General features: G+C 48.2%; 1 protein-coding gene across 18 annotated transcripts in view; it reads left to right on the forward strand.

Moving 5' to 3' along the window:
- Cfap74 (cilia and flagella associated protein 74) overlaps positions 1–19,372 on the forward strand; it is a 75,445-nt gene that overhangs the window by 30,408 nt on the left and 25,665 nt on the right. For 15 of the 18 annotated variants that reach the window (XR_005505153.2, XR_005505154.2, XM_039111375.2 and 12 more), the window contains exons 10-20: positions 383–540; positions 1,659–1,860; positions 3,102–3,260; positions 4,737–4,910; positions 5,475–5,593; positions 9,051–9,117; positions 9,433–9,522; positions 12,074–12,238; positions 13,482–13,617; positions 16,405–16,484; positions 17,206–17,328. Coding sequence is in view for 16 of the 18 variants with exons in the window: in XM_039111375.2 (XP_038967303.1) it covers positions 383–540; positions 1,659–1,860; positions 3,102–3,260; positions 4,737–4,910; positions 5,475–5,593; positions 9,051–9,117; positions 9,433–9,522; positions 12,074–12,238; positions 13,482–13,617; positions 16,405–16,484; positions 17,206–17,328 (1,473 nt within the window). In the remaining 2 variants the exon portion in view is untranslated. Of the gene's footprint in view, positions 1–382; positions 541–1,658; positions 1,861–3,101; positions 3,261–4,736; positions 4,911–5,474; positions 5,594–9,050; positions 9,118–9,432; positions 9,523–9,576; positions 9,793–12,073; positions 12,239–13,481; positions 13,618–16,404; positions 16,485–17,205; positions 17,329–19,372 lie in introns of those variants that run through there. The other 3 variants (XM_039111385.2, XM_039111387.2, XM_039111388.2) reach the window with 3 other exon arrangements.

The raw sequence follows: 19,372 nt of genomic DNA on the forward strand, positions 1-19,372 counted from the left end.
TCCACTGCACACAGTCAACATGCTCACCACTGCACACAGTCAACATGCTCACCACTGCACACAGTCAACATGCTCACCACTGCACAGAATGAACACATACACCACTGCACAAAGTCAACATGCTCAGTACTGCAGAGAATTCTAGACCCAGGGAGCCCTGGGCTGTGTGTTAGGTGAGAAACACGTGAAAAATTATGGGTGTTTGAAAACTTCCTACCATGGGACCTACATGTTTCAGCATTGATTTAAAGGCATCCATTCAAAGAAAATATCTGAATGAGTATATGCAAGGGGTGTGTGTGTGTGTGTGTGTGTGTGTGTGTGTGTGTGTGTGTGTATGGGTATAGGCTGATCCTGTGACTTTAGAGTCCCCTATTTCCAGGAAACGCTAAAGAAGTTCCAAGTATGGAGCCAAACCAGGGCACAGCTGGCTAATCAGAAGGCCCTTACGGAGAAAGAAGAGATCCTGGCCCAAGGTGGAGATGCGTTCAAGTACCTTTGCCATCAACAAAAGCACCAGGAACTAGAAGCCCAGAAGCGGTGAGAACTGAGAGGCACTTGTCTGGGAAGTGGGCACAGAGGGTCAGAGGCTCAGCAGGCAACACCTGAAGGTAACAAAGCATTCCTGCCCGAAAGCTGCTACAGGCTGTGAGAGAGGACCGCAGCACCCCGTCCCCAACCAACCCAGCTCCCAAGAAAAGTCTCCAGGGAGTTCTGCCATTTGGGGACTTCATGTAGAGGCTCTTAGTGGGTATATGATACTTTTTCCCTCATTTCTTCTCTTGGCTTCCTGAACTCCTGTGGCCACCTCCTTCCTGGGGGATACCTGGTGTTCATTCCACACAAATCACCCTTCTGCTTCATTTTTTGGTCTCCCCTAGGCTTGGTCCTAAAGAGTTCCCTCACAGGGGCCTGCCTCACACCTAAACACCAGCTTCTTGGTGTCTCTGCCTAAAGCTGTCTCATTCTGAAGGGCCAAGCCCTGTCTCCCAAGTCCCTGTTCCCTGCTGGTCACTGCAGAGGATCTGCTTGGATATTGCCTGCTAGCTTTCTTGCTGTAGGGAATTCTCCTCTTCACAGTGTCTCACAAATATACAACACACACACACACACACACACACACACACACACACACACACAGCCTACAATTGCCACCAGAGTTTTGATGTGTCCCGTCAGCCTGCCCATGTGTGTTTGGTAGATCGGTTGTGTGGGTGGTGCCTCCTGGGGATGGCTGTGAAAAAACAGAGACCCAGGGAAAGGTTGCCAACGCTCATGTTGCCTTTGCTTTTTGTGTCATCGAGGACTCCTCAGCTGCCAGTCCAGAAACTAGGGGAGGGAGGCCCATGAGGGCCAGGAAGGCTCATGAGGGCCAGGGTTTGCTGTGGAGACTTGTAGACTAAGCTAAACAGGTCAAGTACAGAGCTGGACAGGGCAGGGAGGGTTAAGGTGAGGTAAGAGTTCAAGTCACACCTCCAGCCACCTTGCCCTTGTGAGGTTTATCTGTTCTACTCTCCATGGAGCTTGCCCAAGACAGGGTATCCTTACACCAGAGCCCTCCTAGGCTAAACCTAAGCTCTTGGCAAGGACCAGGGAGCCTCCGGGTGCCCAGCTAGTGGGTGCTGCGCCTGACTCTTACCTGAGAAACACCCCCACAGGGCTTTTGAAGAGGAGCAGAAACTCCGGAAGCAGGAGATTGTAAGTCGGATTTTGAAAGAGGAAGCTGAGGAAGAACAAAGGAAAAGGAGACAGCGTCCACCCCCTAAAGCCATAGACCGATGGACTCTGAGAGACAGGACTTGGAAGTATATCTCTGATATTTGTGAAGGGAAGACTGTGTGCACCAGCACTTACCAGCTGGTGAGTAGGAAGGTAGGAAGAGGCCTTTTCAAGCTGAGGTCAGGCACTTGACAGTGCAGGTGGGAGAGCTAGGCTCAGCCGGGAAGAGGAGGCCATGTCCCTGTGCGGCCTACCAGGATCCTCTTCTCCCTCACGATACTACTGCAGCCCTATGGAGATGCTGTCTGTGAGACGGAGGAAAGTCCTTCCTTCGTCCTTGCATACAGTGTGGAGACAGCCTCATGTGAGGAGATGTGTGTAGCCACTGCCAGGCGTTCCTAGAGTCTCCCTGAAAACCCAGTGTAGCAAATGCTCACTCACATTGAAGGCCTGATCTGAGACGTTGACTGTGTAGCCGACATCCCGAGTTGGGGAGATTTGTTTCTACTTTTCCTTTCCTTGAGGGTATAGTGCAAGGACATTGGATATCCTTTAACGCAGCACCCTGCACCCTACATGAGCCCCGCCCACAGGCTGCCTGGTCTTTGGCCCCTGGAGCATTTCCTGTGTGTTTTGGTGCCGCTGCACAGGTGCCAGGTGGAGCGTCTGCATCCCAGCCACTTCCAACGCGGGGCCCATCAGGCCCTTCACCACTGTTCTCCCTTGGAGACACATTCTACACACTTCCGGCAACCTCAGTTGGTTCTGAGCAGCCTTCCCTGCCACGCCACAGTCACACACCACAGTTGCATTTCTAATGCCCTTGTCCCACAGCCTTAGTCTACCCTGCTGGGAACATATCCCAGGCTTCACAGTGACCTTTCCTCCAGGAGGGAAGACCCTGGTTTCCCAGAGCAGTCATAGAGTCCTGACCCCCCAAACAGCTCCAATAAAGCCTTTCTGAGTTTTCACAGGTCATTTTCTGGGGTTGGTGTGCCATTGTCATGAGAATTCAGCGAATTGAGCGTGGCTGCTGGAATGGTAGAGAAAATCACAAGCGTCCACAACTCACACTATTCCCATGAACAAGACTTTGCAGTGGCCTTGCTGAACACTATAGGAAGGCATTTGGTAATCCACAGACATGTGTGTTGTATTTTAAACAGAAAAGTGACAAGGATTTATGACTATACAATTATCTCTCTGTAAAAAACAAAAGACCTGGAAGAACCGTGTGAGGTTGTCAGGCTGAGTCCCCAGAAGGCAGCAACGGGGGTTGTTTCTACTGTCAGGCTCCACACTCTGCGATGAGCAAGTGCTGCCCTACTCAGCTGCACACAGTTTGTTCTGTAATTCTCGTCTCACTGCTCTTCTGCCGGCAGGACGAGATGCTGTTATATCCTAAGCCTCTGCGTGTGTTGAAAGCCATCTCCAGTGAGTCTATGCAGACGGACCCGGGGAGTATCAATACAGAGGACGAGGTGCTGGCTGAACCAGATGTCCCAGGGCTTTGGAGCAAAGAGTCATACCAGCCACACCAGGTAATAGCTTTCCTCCATCGGGTCCTGGGCCAGGGTCACACCCTGAGCCACACTGAGATTCCAGATGCCTACAGTTACTTACCTTCATGCCCCATTCTGTGCCTGTCACCCCAAACTCTAGGACCTTCATCCCTTTCCATAATCTCTAAGAGAAATGGCCTGTGTCAGGCGGTGGTAGTACATGCCTTTAATAGAGGCAGCAGCAGGCTCTGAGTTCAAGGCCAACTTAGTCTACAGAGCAAGTTCTAATACACAGAGAAACCCTGTCTCAAAAACCAAGATAGACTGGCAGATAGACAGACAGACAGACAGAGAACTGGGATGTGCATGATGAACCCACACTTCTGTCCCCTTCTCACTGTGACTCAGGGCTCAACCACACACTGCTGCACATAGCCTGGAGCGACAGAGGTGCCAAAAGGCTCCAAAATGAGCTTGTATCACTCTGCTTACTACTGAGAAAACTTCCTTTCTAAAAATATTTTATTTTTAGTGTGCTGTGTGTGTGTGTGTGTGTGTGTCCACAGGCACTCACAGAGGTGTCCGATCTCTTATAACTAGAATTACAGGTAGCTGTAAACTGCCAGATATAGGTGCTAGGAATCAAGTTAGGGTTTCTGGAAGAGGAGTTATGCAGTCTTAACTGCTGAGCTATGTCTCTGGCCCAAGAAAACTTATTTCTGTAAAAATCCATGAGTTCAAACTTCCTTTAATGCCCTTTTCAAGAAACATGCCTCATCGGGAATACTGGTTCTCTGGATCACAGATTACAAGAGGCACGGGCTATACAGCCCTATCCCCAAGCAGAATCCTCTGAGCTTCTGTAAATATCCGTTAACATCACGACTGGAACAGAGATTTGAGTCTCCTTCTTCTAGGGAAGAAGTGGAGAAGGCAGGCTGGGTTAGCCATCCCATTTAAATTCAGCAGAAAGATGGTGACCTAGGCAGGCCATGAGGCACTCCCCACGTTGCAGAATCAGGGAGAAATCCAACCAGTAACCTGGATGCTCAGGGTCTCAGGCAGATTTCACACAGATGTCAAAAGGAAAATTCTAGGCCCATCTTGGATTACACTTTTTCCAATTGCTAACATTAGTTATCGAGGCTGCCTGATTTACACTAACATTGTCATTCAAAAAAACTGTGTCCTACAGAATTCCCCAAAAGTCTTCTTTTGCCGTGACTCGGCAATCTAGAGCAGTCATTTCTGCTGTTACTTCCCACAAAGTCTTAAGTATTTCTGCTTTTCTCCCTTTGGCCCTTCTCTTTTTCTGTCTCTTCCTCTCTGTGTGTCTCTGTCTGTCTCTCCCCCTCTGTGTGTGTCTATCTCTGTCTTTGCTTGTCTCTCTGTCTCTGTCTCTCTCAGGCTGGGACCCTTCGGAACAGTCTCCTGGGTGCAAGCCCTGTTAGGTCCTGCACTTGGTTCACTGTTAGGCTTTGAACAAGCATGGACCTCTGTCTGTCTGAACCCCAGGTGCCCAAGGAGGACATGGAACGAAAACCTGTGGGCGGAAGTAAAATGGAAAAGGATATCCTGGCTCGGACTATGGAGAGGCTGCGCAGTGGGGTGATCCAAAAGCAGGTGGTATCTGGGCGGGAGTTCAAGGGCCGTCCATTCAACAGCAAGCCTGAGGTCATCCACTTCAAGGTGAGCCTTGAGGGGTGGTCAGAAAAGCAAGCCTGTTGTCACTCTCCTGCCTCGAATGCTTTCTGTTTCAACCATGGAAAACCCAGAAAAGTCTTCAGCTTTGGGGCTGGAGCTCAGGGCTGAGATGACAGGCTAAGCAACAGGAAGTACCTGGTCACTCCTTAATAGAGGCCTGGACTTCTGGGAAGGAAAACAACAGGGTAATTACCTGTTAGGTCCCTTTTGCTTGGCAAACCCCACCTTCTCGTGAGGTGGCCCCAAGGACCAGCACCCACCACCACCTGGCTGGTATTAGCATTTACAGAAGGGCACCTGTAAGATATGCAGCCTGTGTTTCTGTCCTCTCTCCCACCCATCCAGTCCCCACAAAACTCATATCCTGCTGAGGAGAAAATTCTCATGACTTAGGCCCTTCCCTGTCTTTCTCAGACCTCAGGTTGGGTATCATGACCCAGGGGAACCTTTTCTACCTCAGGATCCTTAACCTCTCCTGAGTCAGCACCAGGGTAGACTCCTCTTCCAGTTGAAGGACTTGGAGTCATCATGTCCCTTCTATCTCTACAGGACTTTGATATTGGCAAAGTGTACAAAAAGAAAATCACGTTGATCAATGCTACTTACACAATCAACTATTGCAAGCTGGTGGGTGTGGAGGAGAACCTGAAGGACTTCATCCATATTGAGTAAGTCTTTTGGAGTCTGGACATGAGACCAAAGGCCAACTGGAGAGGTCACAAAGACCAGCCCAGTTCCCCCGAACACATGACGGAACTTTCAGATAGGCTGCCTAATTCTCCTAACGCTTGTCACTGTGCATGCTGTTCGGCCCTGTAGGAGACCGCGTCGGCAGCCAGCATGCTCTCCCTGAGATTTCAAGACTTGTTTTTCTGAACCATAATTTACTTTTTTCTCTTTGTGCTAGTGTTTCAGTTTTCTTCTTCTCCTCGGACTCTTCTGGTGGACATGCTGTCACTTCTTTGCTGGCTTTTTAGGCATGTGTTCTGTAGCTTCCTTTGATGCTTGCTGCTTCTCCATCCATGCCGCCCTCCCGACTTCACTCCCCGACATTTTCTCGTCTTTTGTTGCTCAGCATCTGGCCTTCCATTTCTTTTCTATTTTTCCTTTTTTCTTTTTGTTGTTTTTGAAACAGGGTCTTGCTCTGCACCTGATCTTGTACTCATCCTGCAATCCTCCTGCCCCCGTTCCCAAACAGCTGACACTGCAGGTGTGTTTCACTGTATCCAGCTTATAGACAGGTCAGTTCACAGCTCAAGCCACCTACATCTGTTAGTGTGTGATATGCAATTTCTAAAATGGGGACTCCTCTGCTCAGGGTGGGAAAAATACCTTATTTGCCTGAGGTATTTGTCATCACCGAGGTCTACTGCCTCCATCTGCTAACCGTGGCCTAGTCCCGGAAGCGTCTCGCCTCCATGCAGTCTTATCTGGGCCTAGAATGGTTTTAACCTGAGACTCGCAGCTAAACAAGCTCACCCTTTCTAGATCTTCCTGAACTCCAGCTGTTCAATTCCACTATTGTGGCTCCAACTCCTCTCTGCGCCAATTGAGTAAACTGACTTCTTTCAGATTCTGACTGAATCAACCCCCTCCCCAACATGTATATATACAACTGTCCTGGTAAAACCTCCATCTCCCCTCCTCTCTCTCTGCAGTGCTCTCGCTTAAGTCGTCTGTCTTTCTCTCTGTTCTGGTAAGAGCTGGGCGTATCCTATCCTGTCAAAACTTTCTCTGCTTCGTCACTCTGTCTGCCTCTCAATTAGATATCACTTTCAAACATGGGTACTTCCTTCTACAAACTAACTTTGCCTTCATTGTTTGGGATTAAAGGTGTGCATTAAGAGTGAGTCTGCATTCTGGCCAGAGTAGCCATGTAACTGGATTAAAATCCCTCTATACCAGGGGTCCCTTTCTTCTCCCCTGCAGGACTTCTTCATGGGGCTTCCCCCCGGGGGACTACATTGCTGTATCATTTCTCCATAGGCAGCACGGGCTGACAGAGCTCTGATAGGTACTTCCCACCTGAGAGGTGCTGTCCTCTTGGGAACTGAGTGAAGGTGGACAGGAGGATCTTTGGTTCTCTGCTCCCTCTTTCTGACAATTTGCAGAATCTCCTAGCTATCTGCAAAGTGCTTGCATGGAGGGACTATTGATAAAAGTTGTTCATTTTACCCACTGTGTTCACGTGAGACCTCAGAGCTTCTCTGTCTTTTTAGCATGAGTCACTTGCTTCTGTTAGCCTATATGGCTTCTGAAGAGTGTATGGAAGACCCAGACTAGGTGGTCGCCATTACCTCGGCTACCACAAAGCTCCCCTTCCCAGGCCTGGATTAAAGATTCTCTCCATTTCTGTCTTCTGATTTCTTTTGCTGTTGTAGCTGTGTCCATCTAGAGTGTTCCTCAGTTTCCCCTGGCTGCATTGAGACCCCTGGCCCTGTGTCCTGGAGCCCCTACTGCAGCATGCCTGAGTTGCTTGATTCTCCTTAGACTCATTGTATGTCTTGGATCTGAGTTTCCTATCTCTGAGCAGCTCTAGAAATCTCTTATTCCTAGGCCGCAAGTATCTTCTCTCCCTGTTGACGGCCTCCCCGCATGACTCTGTCTGCCCTGCTCCTCCCATGCAAAGCCTTGCCATTGCAGCCTCCCTGTCCTTATGACGCCTGCTTCACACTCTGTGCCTATTCAGGGAGTGTGTGCGATGTCCCCGGCTTACTGGTCTTTTCAGCTGCGTCTAGCTGGCTGCAGAAACTGCTGACTGTGTGTCTTGTTTCAGTACTTTCTCATTTCTAAAAATTCCTAGTTCTTTTTCAGATGAGCTGGCATTTCTTAAGTGTCCTTTTCTTTCCTCCTGCCCATAACTCTGTCTTATGGCCTTACTGTCTTACCACATGCCTTTTAGAAGCTCCACTCAGTCATGCAATAGTTTCAGTAGTTTGTTGTATGTGTTCTTAAGAGTTGGGCCCTGGGCTGGAGAGATGGCTCAGCGGTTAAGAGCACTGACTGCTCTTCCAGAGGACCTGAGTTCAAATCCCAGCTACCACATGGTGGCTCACAACCATCTGTAATGGGACTGATGCCCTCTTCTGGTGCATCTGACAACAGCTACAGTGTATTATATATAATAAATAAATAAATACTTTAAAAAAAGTTTTAAAAAAAAAAGAGTTGGGCCCTGGTTCTCACTGCACTGGTTCATGAACACCCACGTGCACATAGCCTTGGATTCTTACCACTCAGTCTCCAGTCTGCCTCCCCAGTGCTGCGATCCCAAGGACATAGCACCACACTGGGCTTTTTTCTAGCGCTGACTGGTTCCCATCTCATTTCTCAGCAGTTTGGGGCTGTTTTACTGGATGGCTTGATTTACTTCATGTTGCTGTTAGAAGTCAACGTCCTTGATTCTAGGCCCGGTGTGTGTCCCCAGCCCACAGCTCCATCCTCCTGGAGCTGACTTTTGGGAATGTACCTCACTTAGTGTGCTGGCTCCCTCACTGGACAGATATCTGAAGATTGCCCAAGTCTCCTGTTCTTCAGAAGACGCAGTCAGAAGGGAGCACAGCAGACCTGGGGCTGCTAACTTAATGCATCCAGGCAGAGGCGGTGTCTCAGCTCAGGTTTCTACTGCTGGGGTAAAACCTTGCAACCAAGAGCAGGTTGTGGAGGAAAAGGTTTACTTGGCTTACCCTTCCACATCATAGTCCATTATTGAAGGAAATCACGACCTCAAATGGGAGAGGAACCTGAAGGCTCAAACTAATGCAGAGGTCATGGAAGGGTGATGCTTACTGGCTTTGCTCATAATGGCTTCAGCCTGCTTTCTTACAGAACCTAGGATCATTAGCTCAGGAATGGCACCACCACAATAGGCTAGGGCCCTCAAACATTAATCACTAATTAATAAAATGTTATACAGGCTTGCTTGCAGCTGGATCTCATGGAGGTTTCTATCTCCCAAGTAAATCTATCCTGTGTTAATTTGACTAATAAAACTAGCCAGCACAGGTGTGGTTCCTGGAACAGAAAGAGAAAAGAGACTCCAGAAGGCCCAGACGAGTTTGTAGTAAGCATCCACTTTCCACAGGGACCTAATGACCCATGTGCTGTGAATCCCTGTTTCCGCAGCTTTGATCCCCCTGGTCCCATGTCAGCTGGCATGTCCTGTGAAGTCCTTGTCACCTTCAAACCTATGGTAAGTCAAACGGCCACACGGGGGTGCTGTTTTTTTCTAGCTTAATGTCAACAACAACATTCAGCATCATTCTGTGATGCTAGTGGAATAAACCTTGCTGGAAAGTTTGATTTGACCCAAGAGACTCCGGTAGGCTGTGACATGCGTTTCTTCAGGACTTGCTTATGTGAAACACTTTGGGACTCTTCCCCGGGGTCGGGGAGTCCACTAGACAAGTCGCAGGCAGGACCAGGCATGGTTATATAGATGCTGCCTGGATAACTGTGACATCAGAGATATCATTGACGAGGTGACTAGGGTTGCTTTGTTTTTTAGATAAATAAAGATCTGGAAGGAAATGTCTCATTTTTGGCTCAGACGGGCGGCTTTTCTGTTCCACTGAAGTGTTCAACGAAAAAATGTTCTGTAAGTTTCAATTCCCTGAATCTCTTCAGGGTGAGGGCCTTGGAGTACTGAGGGCATGAGGCCAGAGCTCCACCACAGAAGTATATCTACATCTACCTCTGTCTATAGACAGGGCCTCACCATGCATCTCTGGCTGTCCTTGAACTCACTACGTAGACCAGTCTGGCCTCAAACTCAGAGAAATTCACCTGCCTCTGCCTCTGCCTATGCCTCCTGAGTGCTAGCATTAAAGATCTGCACCACCGCTACTGGCTTCCAGATATTTTTATTGTGAGTATATTTTCAAATCTAATTAAGAACAGAATCATGTGGTGAATTTTCATATGCTCGCTACCTACATCAGGGAGTGTTCAACACTGCCACGTTGGCTTCATCTATACACAACTTACTGTTGTAGGTCCACTTCATAGGAAATTACCAACATCAAACTCAACACCCTTAATAAACACAGAGCCCACCATGCCACTGTTTCTTTCCAGTGACACTGCACAGGACACAGACTCGGTGTTTGTGACAGACTGCAACATGGCTTTAGTCCCACACAGGCTTATAAGCCTGTCACAGGTTTGCTGTGATCTGACTGACGTGGGCTGAGCGGGGTCGGGGCTCTGCCCCAGCATCTCACCATGACCTTCTGAGAGTAACGTCTAGCCTCCGTTAGCATGACATTCTCATGGAAATCAAAGCCAGCAGTACCAGCAAATGTCTTCCTTCACCTATTACACATATCCCAGGGATTTATTGGCCAAACCAAGGCACACATACAAGTTCAAAACCAGTGGGGCCGAGAGAGGGCTTCTCCGGTGTGATATGTGGAAGAAAGGGGGGAGAGCTGAGGTAAGAGTCTGCATCACAGCAGCTCCTGATTGTTACCAATACTCCATGAATAGCCAAAGCACCCACTGTCCCCACACTACCATTTACAGAGCAGTTACTTCTGATGCACTGAGATTACATTTGATGTTTTCTGACCTAGAAGAGCAGCCCCCTTTCCAGTGCTGGGTCATAAGGCCTTACTCAGCCAACTCTTTAAAACCCTGTGCGTTGTGTTTTGTGACTGCCCCCCTGATATCCCAGTCCCCGTGTCACCACTGTCCCTCTGTGTTCCTTTAAATTAGGTACTAGGTCAAATTAGATTTTAAAACAATTTTATTTTTGAGGAAAGGATTTATTCTGGTTCATGGTCTGAGGATACGGTCCCTAATGGTGGGGAAACCATGGCTGCAGGAGACTGAGGCAGCTAGTCACATCATGTCCTGGGTCAGGAAGCAGAGAGAGATGAATTCTAGTTAAGGCCAATTTGTCCTTTGCTAAAAGACAGCTCTGGTTAAAAGTACTTGCTTGTTGCCCTCCCAGACACTCCTAGAACCCACATGGCCACTCACAACCATCTGTAAGTCCAGTTCCAGGGATCCTATGCCTTCCTCTGAACTCCTCAGGCATGCATGTACATGCACACATGCAGGAAAAACACTCGTGCATAAAATAAAACAGAAGTAGTTATTAAAAAATGGCTTTCATTGAGTTTGGGTTTGGGCACTTTCCTATGTATGTGTATGTATATGAAGTACTTTGGGACTACTTTAAGTCCCTCCCCCCTCCACTTTCCCTCCCACCTTTAATCCTCTCTCCTCACTATAAGTAGGAACCATTTTTAGGAAGCTGGTGCTGTATGCACCATGTGTCCCACACTCCCTTCTGCTGCATGCCAAGTTTCTGTCACAGACATTGAGGCCCACCTATGCAAGAGGAACTCTCAGGGCAGAGAGCTCTCAGGCCAGGCTGCAAACATAGTAAGAGCTCTGTCTGGACTGGGGAAGATGATGGCACTTGCCTCTCTGACTTGCATCTGGACTACTCTGTTTTATACTTTGCTCTGCTTGTTTTAGTGGTCCTTTGTCTCATCTCTAGAGAAAAGCACTGCAGGTGGAGCCCTGGCTTTAGATCTGGTGTTCCAAAACAGCCTTGTGAGAAATGGCCATTTGTGGAACCATCGTGACACCCAGGCATGGCACTCGTAGTTTGAACACAGAGAGTCTGTGGCCCATGGACAGCATGAATGACACAACCCCACTCTGAACACTGCACTTTCCAGGCCCTGTATCTGCCGCACAGCTTACCTCAGCCAGGAGTGACAGCTGTTGGCTTGTCCATCCCTCCCAGACTCCCCTCTTTCAACTACTGTCATCTCTCAATCAGGGAGCTGCTGGTTTGATTTTCTTAAAAAAGGAGTCCCAAGCTGTCCTGGTTACTATATGATCTGTGACTTCTTAAGCCACTGAGTCCCTGATGCACAGGGGACAGAGGCCCACGAAACCCCTCCTGTCCTGACTGGAGTGTAAGGCAGGCGTCTGTGAAGGAGAAGAGTCAGGTTTACCCTGGCTTCTTGGGACTACATCTGATATTTCTGGAGAGAAAACCTTCTCCTAATGAGACATTGGGTCCTCTGGTCCATGATTCCTGGGAGGATCCACCCATCCTCCCTTGTTGACTGAGGATGCATACAGGCGGTCTAGAGGCCGCCATGGCTCACACTTGTGTTCTTTGGCAGCTGTCCCTGGACACGGAGCTCATTGACTTTGGGAGCTATGTAGTGGGTGAGACCACATCTCGGATGATCACACTGACTAATGTCGGGGGCCTGGGCACCAAATTCAAGTTTCTCCTCGATTCCGAGCTCTATGAGATGGACGATTCCCAGCCCATCGTAAAAATAGTGAGTGTTCAGTCTGCTTCTGACCAGCAGCCATGGTTACCATGGGTGTCTGCAGTTCTGCCTATCCAAGGACAGGATGGGGAGCCTCCCAGCCATGTGTGCAACCTCACATGGATAGAAATGAGTGAGCAAATAAGGCTGTCAGCAAATCGGTGGCGGGGGGAGAGGAAAATGTCAGGATAGCCTTAAGTCAGTGAGAGCAAAATGTCTGGCTCCAGTGAGGACACACATGCAGTCTGGCTTTAGGGGCAACAGAGGCAGAATGGGGGTACTCACTGACCAGGAACCATTGGAATCCCACCAGAATCTAATCAGAGACCACGGCTATCTATCTTCCCAAGGCAGGAAGAGAACCTCTTGCCTTTTCCAAGACTGTTCAGGGGCCGTAGTGAACAGCAACAGCCTGGGGGTGGGGGGAGCAAGGGGGTAATCGTACTCAAGAAATGAGCTCACCATGCTCATGAGTTGTGGAGATGGGAGAAGGTGAACAGAAGGAGATGTACCTTTCCCTAGATGCTTCTAAAAGAGTCAAGCATTCTTTTTTTTTTTTTTTTTTTTTTTTTTTTTGGTTCTTTTTTTTCGGAGCTGGGGACCGAACCCAGGGCCTTGCGCTTCCTAGGTAAGCGCTCTACCACTGAGCTAAATCCCCAGCCCCAGAGTCAAGCATTCTTTTGAGAAGCATGGAGCAATCATGTTGTCTCTGTTCAGGTGCCCAAACAAAGACCTCAGAAAGAATCTCACTCCAAGGGATGGCAGGGCAAATAGGGCAGCTGTGGCCAAGGCAGGATGAACAGCAAGCTACTGTGGGGGAAGGAACCAGAGAGCAAGGCAGGTGGAACAGGAGACTGGGAAACCAGGCTTGCTCTGGGCAGGGAGGTGGGTTCTTCAGGAGGCTCCCAGGCACCTAGAAGCTCTGCCTCCAACCACCGGTGGAGAAAGCATAGTCAACCCAGGCGAGAGCAGAGCCAGCCTCTGGACAAATGACCTATAGAGTGTAAAGATGGCGGACTCAGCTGCTCACAGGTGGGTGGGGCCTATGATGGAACATGGGTGCTGATGACAGAGAGGAGCCAGCTTGGCCAAGATAAAATAATCACTCTCAGCCTAGGCAAGCTGATGCTGTGGCCTAACGACCCAGGATGGGGGAATGGGAGCCCTGGGGACAGATGCGTCTGTATCTTTTCCTGGGACAAGGGTATCTGGTGAGTTGAATGGGCACTGAAGACATTAGTCCTCCTTTCAGAGCAGCCTCTTCAACTGTGAGGACAAAACTCTGTATGAGAAGCTCATTAGCAGTTACTCTGAGCAACAGCTCGAAGTCAATGAGTTCTCCTCAATGGACCTCCTGAGCCAAAAAGAGTCGGAGAAGCAGCTGGATGGTAAGGGCTGGGGGGGTGGGGGTAGGGGCACCTACCTCAGGCTACCACTGAGCCAGCTAGGACACTTGGGCTCAGGTGCCTACTCAATAGACAACAAAGAGGGCTGGCATGGGCACAAGGGCCTTCCAAGGAGGCCATCCAGGAGCCACCCTCAGCACAGTCACCACAGTACCTCAGGTCAACCAGAAGAGCCAGAGAGCCAGAGTCTTAGAGACTGACAGGCCTGTGACCCAAGTGCAGAGTTTTCTTGGGGCTTCAGTTATGAGACAGTAAATATAAAAGACACTCAGATGCGCAAACCTGCACTGGGTGAGGTGTGCACTGAGATTCTTTTTGTGTTAAAACTAACAGCATCAACAGAAGCCCCAGCTTTGGACAGCCAGGCTGGTCACAGGGTGTGCAGGTTTGAGGGCTTTGAAGGGCCTGCCTATGGTCCCTGCCTGTGCTGGTGTTTATCAGGGTAACCAGTCTCTGAGGAGGGTTCTTGGTTCACACTACACAGAAGTATGGATGATATACGGGGACAGTTTTTAAAACTTTACAATCCTGTGCTGACTGGAAAAAGAAGTACCTTGTCAAGGCACTGGTCCTTACTGTAATGCGGCCTGCTGCCCGTCCTGTTTCCTTTCTTCCATCCCTCCGTCCCTCCCTCCCTCCTTTCCTCCCTCTCCTTCCTTTCTTCCTTCCCTTCCTTCTTTCTTGTTTTGTTGGTTTTTTTTTTTTTCAAAACAGGTTTCTCTTTGTAGCCCTGGCTATCCTAGAGCTCACACTGTAGACCAGGCTAGCCTTGAACTCAGAAATCCTCTTGCCTCTGCCTCCTGAGTTCTGGGATTAAAAGGCGTGGGCCATCACTGCCCAACTGTAGTTCTTTAAGATTTACAAACTTAATCTTTGTTTTGGCTGTGTGTGTGCCCTTTGAGCTATCCTCCCCATGCCAAATGTCATACAACTGTGACACATACATTTATGATTAAGTCAGTAGTCTATTTCAAACTTTAAAAAGTTGTGCTGAGGAGTTCCTCTCAGTTTATCATAGTCCAAACACCACCCATTTTGAGGGATTGTCACTTAAGCCTCAGAGCCGCAAGCACTTAAAACCCACGAGTCAGGCTGGGGATTTAGCTCAGTGGTAGAGCGCTTACCTAGGAAGCACAAGGCCCTGGGTTCGGTCCCCAGCTCCGGAAAAAAAAGAACCAAAAAAAAAAAAAAATCTTGGTAATTTGTTGGGGCTGGGGATTTAGCTCAGTGGTAGAGCGCTTACCTAGGAAGCACAAGGCCCTGGGTTCGGTCCCCAGCTCCGAAAAAAAAAAAAAAAAAGAACCAAAAAAAAAAAAAAAAAAAAAAACCCACGAGTCTCCAGCATGCCAATCACCCTTAGCTTTTCCCACCTCTGCCCAGCGCTGTCACGTGTTCTCTCACTGTGAGGCTGAAGCTGAGTCACTTCTCCATATTCTGTGTATGCGATGACCCTACCTCTGCACACTTTCTTCTTACATGCCTTGGCTGGGTTCTTTTCATCATTCTCATCAGCAGGAGATGGTGCATGTATGGGTCTTCCTGCCATCTCTCTGTTTAATTCTTACCTGGGTACAATTCTCATTCCCAGGAGGAAGCAGGTCCTTACCTGCATCAGCAAAGGGGTCAGACAAATAGAGGACCGGATAAGGAATGCACTTCCTTCATGGAAACTGGCTGTAGGCTGCAACACGGGGTGAGGCATCGATGGAGAGGCAGCTGAATCCTTAGCACCGACTCATTCAAATTAGCTTCTGTCTGCGGCACAAAGCAGACTGAGTCTCAGTCTCTGTGAGGACGGCCTCTTGTTCTCGAAACTTTCACTGAAATATGTTTGGGCTGGGCAGAGGTGGCGCACACCTTTGATCCTAGCACTCAGGAGACAGAGGATCTCTGAGTTCAGCCTGGTCTAAAGAGCAAGTTCCAAGACAGCCAGGGCTACACAGAGAGACCCTGTCTCAAAAAACAACAACAAAAAAGAAATATATGTTTGGATGAATGGGTTGTTTATGCTAGTAATCTATTGACTATCTAAGCAGGAATATACTTTTGGCTCTCTTTTCCGACCAGTTGATCAATTTACCTTATACTAATATACTTTCTTGGTGAGCTTAGACTAAGTCTTGAAGCCAGGAAGTGCCTGCTACCCAACTTTGTTTTTTCAAAGTAGTTGCTTTGCATTGTGTTGGTTCCTTGCATTACCAGTTACATTTTAGAATTAGTTTCTTGGTACACACACACACACACACACACACACACACACACACACACACACATGTTGGTACATTGATACATATCTATACTCCCAGCACCTAGGAAATAGAGGCAAAAGGATCAGGAGTTGAAGATCATTGAGTTCAAGGCCATCCCTGGGCTAAGTCAGACCTTAAAAAAAAAGAGAGAGAAAAAGAAGACTGAGCATGGTGGCTCAATCCCTTAATCCCAGTCCTCAGGAAACAGGCAAGTAGATCTCAGTGAGTTTGAGGTCAGCCTAGGGGGCAGGGACACACAGAAACACCTGTCTTGAGAAAGCAAAAACAAAAATAAAGAAAAGAAAAAGAGGGGAAGCCTGGAATGGATATAACTGGTACAGTTTTGAATGTGTCATCAGTTTGGAAATAATATCTTGGCATATTGAGTCTTCAACCCATAAGGATGGTGGCCCAGTGGGTCACATGATCTTTACTTTTTCCTTAGCAGTGCCTCTGAGTTTGCAGCAAGAAAGTCTTCCTTCTACTGATTATTGATGTAGGCTCATATGTCTTCTTCCAGACGCAGAGGTTACCACAGCTGCGGTCAGTGCCATGACCATGCCTCCCAGCGAGGAGCAGGCAGAGATCACACTGGGGGAGGTGAGTGCACCTGCCCTGCCAGGTAGCAGCTCATCTTCTTCCAGCCCTAGCCACACCCTCTTTGATCAACGACCTCCCTCTTCTCAGGGTGCTCTTTCACCTGTCCAGAGCCAGACTAAACCCGCAGCCTCCAGGCAGCTGTCGTCTAGTACCAAGGCATCCCCTCCCAGTGTCAAGCATAGATAGGACCGGAGCAGCGGGGCCAGTTTTCTGTGTGTGGTTTGGCTTAGAGAGGACACCAAGGATGAGCTGAAATGTGGAGGGAGATGCAGAGAAAGGTTCAGGCTGCCTTTCTCATCCCAGTCCAAGTGGACTATGAACCTTAGAATCAGGAATGGGATCTTTGAAACTCCAGGAGCTTGGAGGTAGGGTAGGGTGGTAGGGAATTGTGTGTCCTGTACACAAGATAGAAAATGCAGCCATCTTCTATCAAGCTCTTCCCGCTCCTAATGCTGGTGAAAAGGACCTGGCCTCTGTTTGGGGCTGAGGATGTGTGGAAAGCACACAGGTGACTCACTGCAGTTGGGACTCCACAGCAGTAAGCACTCAAGAGCAGAGACAGCCTTAGAACTAAGAATACCTGTATGTGACCAATGGACATACATGGTCCTGCTACCACCCATCCATGCAGTGGTAGCAAGCATCAGGGTGAGTAGGAAGCACCCTACTAAAAACCACAATGCCTACACTCTGACCCCATGGCACCTCTCCTCTTACACAGGTAAGAGAGGGGGAAATCGGTCCCTTCAGTTCCATCAAAGTGCCCATCATCTTCACTCCCATTATCCCAGGAGAAGTGCAAAACAAGTTCAAGGTCGTGTTTAAGGATCCACAGAGTCCGACGGTGAGTACCCTGTGCTACCTGGTGTGACTGATCTCCACAGCTACACCAGACAGCTGCTTTTGGTGATGTGAGGTTTTCACTTGCCCTTGTTTAAATCTTTAGTGGGTGGCACAGATGGCTGACATCTCAGCTAATAACGCGCAGGAGCACATGAGTGTTCAGATGCTCAACTGTACAAACTACTTTGCTTTTTTCTCCTTTCTCTCCTTCCTTCCACCTCTCTTTTTAAAATATTTATATCACTGGAGATAAAACTCAGAACCTTGAGCAAGCGCTCTGCCAATGAGCCTCACCTCAGGCTCTAGTCCGTACTCTTGTTTGCAAGTTTTCCATGTATTTGGTGTACACGCCTGTGAATGAGTGTTCATACATATGGTCACACATGTGTGTACAAATGTGATGCATGTTTGTTTACAGAGGCCAGAGGTTGATATTGGGCCTCTTTCTTGATTACTATCTACTTTACATTCTGAGGCGAGGTCTCTCACTTACACCAGAGCACACTGATGCAGTTAGCCTCGACAGTAAGCTTACTCATGAGATTTCTTACCTTCTGCATCCTGGGATTATTGGAGAGTCCACTGTGCCCACTGGGCTTTTCTGTGAGTGCTAGGAACCCAAACTCTGGCCTGATGCTTACACAGCCAGTGCCTTCACCTGCTGAGCTGTTTGTCCAGCTCCCCTAACCCCCTGCACTTAATAATTAGAAATGTGTTTCTTAATTTACAATCTTATAGATTTACTAAATTATAATAAGAGAAGATGATCACTTGGTTAATGTGGAAACCCTAAGGATAGGTAAAGAAGAAATCCCAGGGGCTGGAGAGGTGGCTCACTGGCTAAAAGCACTGACTGTTCTTGTAGAAGACCCAGGTTTGATTCCCAGCTGGGAATCAAACTCCCCACATGGTGGTTCACAACCATCTGTAACTCCACTTCCAGAGTATCTGACGCCCTCTTCTGGCCTCCATAGGCACTGCATGCACATTGGTGTACCGACAAACATGAAGGAAACACACCCATACACATTAAATAAAGATGGATAATTAACCCAGACAGTGGTGGCCCACATTTGGGAAGCAGACGCAGATCTCTGTGAATTTGCGGCCAGCCTGACCTACAAAGTGAGTCCAGGACAGCCAGGATTACACAGAGAAACCTATCTGGAGGAAAAAAAAATCATGGAAACTCAACAACTCTACATCGAATGACCTCTGGGTCAAGTCAGTAAGAAAGAAACTAAAGACTGCACAACATGTGCAAACCCATGGGACACAATGAAAGTGACGCCAAGTGGAAAGTTCGCAGCACTGAGTGCCTTCATAATGAACCTGGAGAGATCTCATACCAGCAACTTAACCATGCACCTGAACCACCGGAGGAGTAGACGCAGGAAACAATCCCACTGAGGGCTGAATTCAAAGACAGCAACACAAAGATTCAATGAAACGTAGAGCTGGTTCTTTGAGAAAATCCACAAGATAGACAAACCCTTACCCAAACCATCCAAAAGACAGAGGGACAGTATCCAAATTAACAAAACCAGAACTGAAAAGGGATACATAACAACAGACCAAGGAAATCCAGAGAATCATCAGTCTTACTTCAAAAACCTGTGCTACACAAAACTGGAAAACCTAAAAGAAATGGATAACTTTCTCAATAGATACCATTTACCAGCGTTGAATCAGATAAACAATTAAATAGACGGATGGCCCCTAAGGAAGTAGTTAAAACCCCTAAGGAAGTAGTTAAAACCCCTAAGGAAGGTCGTTAAAACTCTCCCATTCAAGGGGCTGGGAATTTAGCTCAGTGGTAAAGCGCTTACCTAAGAAGCGCAAGGCCCTGGGTTCGGTCCCCAGCTCCGAAAAAAAAGAACCAAAAAAAAAAACCTCTCCCATTCAAAAAGAACCCAGAGCTAGACTTTCAAAGAGCTAATGCCAATTTTCCTCAAATTATTCCACAAAGTAGAAACAGAAGAAACATTGACAAATTTATTTTATGAGGCCACAGTCACCCTAATACCCAAATCACACAGAGATAC

Source organism: Rattus norvegicus, chromosome 5 (genome assembly GCF_036323735.1).
Source record: "Rattus norvegicus strain BN/NHsdMcwi chromosome 5, GRCr8, whole genome shotgun sequence".
Taxonomy (NCBI): Eukaryota; Metazoa; Chordata; class Mammalia; order Rodentia; family Muridae; genus Rattus; species Rattus norvegicus.